This window comes from Geospiza fortis, unplaced genomic scaffold, assembly GCF_000277835.1.
Source record: "Geospiza fortis unplaced genomic scaffold, GeoFor_1.0 scaffold17, whole genome shotgun sequence".
Taxonomy (NCBI): domain Eukaryota; kingdom Metazoa; phylum Chordata; class Aves; order Passeriformes; family Thraupidae; genus Geospiza; species Geospiza fortis.
In genome coordinates, this window is record NW_005054438.1 from 1,004,882 (window position 1) to 1,010,732 (window position 5,851).

The window sequence follows — 5,851 nt, forward strand, 5'->3', positions numbered from 1 at the left end:
TTGCTTGGGTCTCTCATTGTTGCTCTTGTCCCAGATTTCTGGTTTGTTTTTTATGGTTTTTTTTTTTAAATTATATAAATGAAATATGGTCCAGATTTCTTCCTACTGAGTTTATGTTGGCAGATTTTGGTAAGGAAAAAAGCTTATGAGTGTTGAAAAAGTCTTCATTTTACAGTCACAGACGTTTTGGTGACAGAGTGTCTAAGGGAGTTCATCCACTCTGCCATGCCAGCTGAGCTCTTTGATGTGATAAGTTTCTTTTTAAGATGGAAGGGGTCTTCCAGTTCTACTGTTGGGGCTCAGTGGCTTTTACTGGACCTGGAAGTCAGTGTTGCTTGTCTTAGTGAGTGAGAACCTTACTGTCACAAAGATTTAGGATTCCATTGTTGGTGGAAAAAAGTGGCTTTGTGTTTGTACCTGCCTTTTGGCGTGAGGAGATAATTTTTTTCTTAGTTAAGGAGAATTTCAAGCCTTGAACTGCTGGGCACTAAAGCTCTCCCTGTGCCAACAGGCCCTGAGTGCTGATGACCAGTATATCCTGACTGCAGACAGAGATGAGAAGATCAGAGTCAGCTTGACCAAGGCTCCCTACAGCATTGTGTCCTACTGCATGGGACACAGAGAGTGAGTGCCTTGTGTGCCTGTGTGCAGCCATTCCCTGCACAGCCACCTCCATCCACTCCCAGTGGGTGAAATCTACCCCTCAAATCACATTAAACAACAGCTTGGTCTGTGGTGGAGTCATGGAATGGCCTGGGTGGAAAGAGACCTTTAAAAGTCACCCAGTCCAACCCCCTGCCATGAGCAGGGACATGTTCAGCAAGATCAGGTTGCTCAGAGCCCTGTCCCAGCTGGCATCGAATGTTTGCAGGGATTGGGCTCCACCACCTCTCTGGACAACCTGTGTTTCACCAGCCTCATTGTAAAAATTTTCTTCCTTATATCCAGTCTGAGTCTACAGTGGGTTTAAATCTGTTATCCCTTCTCCTATTGCAACAGGTCCTTCTAAAACAGTCTTTAAAAGCCCCCTTTAGGAAGGCTGCAGTAAGGTCTGCCCAGATCCTTCTCTTCTCCAGGCTGAACAGCCCCCAGTTCTCTCAGCCTGTCCTCACAGCAGAGGTGCACCCCAGGAGCTCTCCTGAGCTTCCAGCCTGTACATCAGCAGTCTCATAGAAATTTGGGGTGCTGCTGTGATTTGAGATGCTCACCTGATGTGAGCAGTTGTTTTGGTAGTGCTTGAAATGTAGTTTTGGTTTTTTTGTTGTCATTTAATGTGGCATAAGACCACTTAGCAGTGAAATAGCACTGTCCTTGTCCCTGCTGCATGCATGGAATTAAACCACCTACTCATCTGCTGGGTTATTTGAGTTCTCCTCACCACCCATCCTGCTGTGTGTGATTTTTCATGTGAATCTCTAAAAACACTTCTTTCCCTGCCCTCTGCTTGTTTTTGTGGCCTCCTCTGGACATGCTCCAGCAGATCTGTGTTCTTCTTGTAGCCAGGACTCCAGAGCTGGACACAACCTCTGGGCCCTCAGCAGAGCAGAGGAGCAGAATCATCTCCCTCCACATGCTGGTCACAAGAGGCTCCAGATGTGGTTAGCTCAGGATGGAGCCTGTCTTAGTCTTAGGAAGGGAAATCCCTAGGAACTGTCTTTAGAGGTTTGAACATATGCTAATTAAATTAATGGCATCTCAGTGCAGAACTCAGACTTGTTAGGTTCTGTGGTAATACAAAAAAACCTGGCTGTGTCACCAGGGTGGATAGAGCCTGGACCCCAGACTGCAGCGTGCTGGAGACTGCAGTATGAAATACATTCCAGGAAGATGGAGGGAGTCTGTAACAGCTTGGAGTGACAGGACAAGGGGGAATGGCTTTGAGCTGACAGAGAGTAGGTTTAAATTAGATATTAAGAAAAAATTCTTTACTGTGAGGGTGGTGAGGCACAGGTTGCCTAGGGAGGTTGTGGATGCCCCGCCCCTGGAAATGTCCAAGGTGGTCATTAGTGGTTGCAGGGTGAAAAGCAGTGTAAATTAATTGAAATGTATTCCAAAATTCAATATTGAAATTTGAAATTAATAAAAAAGGGTTACATAAAGCAATAATTGTTTCATTTCACAGTCCTGGATTTTTTCTCTTAGTGGGGCTCATGGTGATTCTTGCTGGATCTGTTGTGCCTGCTTTGTCCTGGAAGTTTGTATTACAGTGATCAAATCTCTTCCTTTTATTTTTTCACTCTATGGCTTTAATGCTGTGCCTGTTTTCAAAGGCTAGACTGTCCCATTCAGGTCATGTTCTGCTCAGCTCACTGTGTTTGAGGTTGGTGATCTCTGAGATAATAATGATCCCCAGAAGTTCAGGTCACCTCTGCTCACCAAAGACAAAACAGGATCACCAACTTCTGGAAAACAGAACTTCTGGCTGAGTGTAGGCACTGGTAAACTGCCACATTAAAATTCTCTAAAGATTGCTTTTAAATCATCTCCCAAATGTGTCTGGGGAGATGTGGCACTCTGGAGGCTGAGCCATCACTCCTGTGTTTTAAATTATCTGCTGATTCATGTTTTTAATGTGCATCATGAAATGAAAAAAAAGGAAATTTGCCACCTGAGTAAATCTGTCTCCACTGGCACTTTTTGATCTAAATGACAATGTTCTCAGCTGGGAGGAAGTCAGTAGAATTCCCTGAGTGCAAATGGGGAAATGTAATTCTTTATTAAGTAGAAAGTCAGTAGTTTGTCTAGTGCATGTTTACTAAGTACTGGTGACATTTTCTTCTTCCTCCTGATTATCTTGATGTGGAAAATCTGTTTGTTTATTGTAAGGTTCTCTTTAAAACTGCTGTTTTCTCTTACTGTGTGTGTTTAAAGACCAGGGTGTCAAGCAAGAGAGTTCAACTTTTGACTGCTTTTCCTTTAGGTTTGTAAGCAAAATACTTGTAATACCCAACTGTCCTGACCTGCTGTTGTCAGCTTCTGGGGTATGTATTGCAATTTCTTCTAAAAAATGTTGGGTTTTTTTGTATGTTTAGGTTTTTAAATTATTATTTATACTTGTGTTTTGGCCAAATTTATTGGGATACTTGGAATAATCTCTCGTGGTTTGCAGCATGGCCTCTCCTCCTCCTGCCCCCTTTTTCTTGGTTCTGTTCAGTGTTCAGCCATTCTGTTGCTGGATCACATAAGAACCTTTTACTGTGCTTATAGTAAAAGGCATCTTTGGGATGGTGAAGTTACCATTAACTCTTGCTCTGGAGCACAGACATTGCCTTCTTGGGTGAGAACTGTAGAAATGAATGTTCTCTCCCTTCCCTCCCCAGCCCTTTTCCTGAACTGATGGCATCCTGCTGCCATGCCCCATCTGTACAGAGATGGACCTGGCCTAAAAGAAGGGAAACAATATTTGTTCCCCAGACTACCAAAACTGCACAGGAAACAAATAATATTTCCTGTGAAGATCATAGTAACTCCTGCCATTTGGTTTCAGCTGCTGTTCTTGCTTCCCTAAGGCTCTTGTCCCTCTTAATTATTGAAGCAGCTCTAGTGCTAGGGCTGCACATGGCTGTATTTCACTCCTAGCAAATGCTCTTGGCTTTGTTGTTCCAGAGAGGTGTTCAGTCTCTCTTCAGGAGGTTGCTAAATCAAATGACAATTTGGTTGTTAACAAGAGCATGGGGCAGAGAAGGGCAGCCTGAAGGAATTGTCATTAAAATGCTGAGCACATGCATGACAGTGCTGTTTGAGACAGGCTTGAAATGCCCTCCTCCAGCTCCCCAATTTCCACTTCAAAAGGAGAATTAAAATTAGCATGATTGAATAATTTAGAATGCAGGGGGAAATTATGTTAATTAAAATGCTTTATCTGCAATTTGAGGTCTTAACTAAGTGACTATTTAGCAGCTTCTGTGGGGAGCTTGTCAGGGAAACAGGGTTTAGCTGAAGGCCAGGAATGGCCTCTCTTTGCCTGAGTGCTGATAGTAACAGATTTGTGTCCACTTCCATGTCCAGGACTCCACTCTGAGACTTTGGCAGTATAAAAGTGGGGAAGAAGTGCACTGCTGTCAGCTGAGTACCATCTGTGGGCCTCAGGCAGCCAAACCAGACCAGGTATGTCCGTGAGTGCCAGTGCTTTTGCTGTGCTCCTGATCCTTGGCACTGCCAAACGTCTTGGTTGCATTTTCCCTTCTGTCGCTGGGGTTAGAACTTAAAAAAGCTGTTAAAAAAGTCTGGGATTTTGGGAAGACAGTCCCTGGAATCCATTCCTGTGTTTTGTGTGAATTTCTAAACTCTGCCAAGCAGTTACCAAAAGAAGCTGCTTCTAATTCTTCCCAAATTCAAGTTCTCCACAGTGGACAAAGCCTTCACTTGAAATTTTTTTTCCAAAACCACAGGTGTTGTAGTCTCCTAAGCAGAAAACATCCTGTGACACTGTGAAGATCTAAACATTCACCCATTTTTTTGAAATGCTTAGAATTTCAAGTGTTAAAGTTGCAATTTTCCTGAGCAAAAAGAAGCTTTGTAATATTTTTAACCGGTGACCTGCATGGAGTCAAAACTCTGGGCTTGTTATTTTAGGTTCTCTTGCAGCTGGACAGTGTCCAGAATTTAAATGTATGAGTCCTACACAAAAACTGAGCACCCCAGGAGCTCTTCTGAGCTTCCAGCCTGTAAATCAGCAGTCTCATAGAAATTTGGGGTGCTGCTGTGATTTGAGATGCTCACCTGATGTGAGCAGTTGTTTTGGTAGTGCTTGAAATGTAGTTTTGGTTTTTTTGTTGTCATTTAATGTGGCATAAGACCACTTAGCAGTGAAATAGCACTGTCCTTGTCCCTGCTGCATGCATGGAATTAAACCACCTACTCATCTGCTGGGTTATTTGAGTTCTCCTCACCACCCATCCTGCTGTGTGTGATTTTTCATGTGGATCTCTTAAAACACTTCTTTCCCTGCAGATCACAGCTGCCTCCCAGTTGTCAGGTGACTGGGAAGCCATGCAGGGCTCTTGAGGCAAATCCACTGTGGAATCCATATCCAGGCAGAAACTGAATTGAAAATTCTGCCTCCCCTCCTTTGTGCTGTGGTTTTGGTGGTGGAGATGTGTTGTGCTTCACCTCCCAGCAGCTGGGGGAGCCACTTTGATCACAGCTGTCCCATTTACATACTGGAAATCTTGGGTTTGGCCAAGGGTTGGGCTCCTGGGTTCCTGTTAGCAGAGATTCAGGGTGATATCCATATGGACAATTTAAGCTGCTCCTTGGACCCTGGAGTCTTCTTGAAAACACACCTGAGGCACACACCTCTCACACACATTCACAAGGTCTCTGCCTCTTTTCAGCTTGATGCCAGTGCTTGAAATCTTTGAAAAAGCTGTTCTTGGGGTTTTTGACAAGTGAAAAAGGTACAAGATTGGGTGACAAGCCCATCACTGAAACTCTGGGTGCAGCATTTGTTTTAGAGGGAATAATGGGTTTATTTTAAAACAGTTTGCCTTCTAGATTTGTAGGATCACTGAGGACAAGTAAGCAACTAACTGAAGTGGGGGATTCTATGATTAATATTAAAAATGCTATTTGTTCTTTAGACTGGCTTAGCATTATTAAGATGGCTTGTGAGCAAATTAGCAGTGCTTGATCTCACACTGAACCCTAATTCCACTGATTCCAAACAAGTTAATCAAAAACTAATACTGAACTATATAATAAACCTTGAATGTAGCATTGGATAAGCAAATGTCAAATAGCTTGTTGCTGCAGGTAGGAGCTGATCTAAGAAAACCTCTCCAACTCTCTTAGAATATTTTTAAATGTAGTTTAGTAATATTTGCCTTGTCTCCCTTCCAAAAAATCCCTT

The 5,851-nt window shown here is 43.2% G+C and overlaps 1 protein-coding gene across 1 annotated transcript in view; it reads left to right on the forward strand.

Moving 5' to 3' along the window:
- WDR4 (WD repeat domain 4) overlaps nt 1–5,851 on the forward strand; it is a 19,393-nt gene that overhangs the window by 4,332 nt on the left and 9,210 nt on the right. Inside the window, exons 5-7 of the mRNA XM_014309554.2 lie at nt 512–624; nt 2,921–2,981; nt 4,009–4,107. Of these exons, the coding sequence (XP_014165029.1) occupies nt 512–624; nt 2,921–2,981; nt 4,009–4,107 (273 nt within the window). The remainder of the gene's footprint in view (nt 1–511; nt 625–2,920; nt 2,982–4,008; nt 4,108–5,851) is intronic.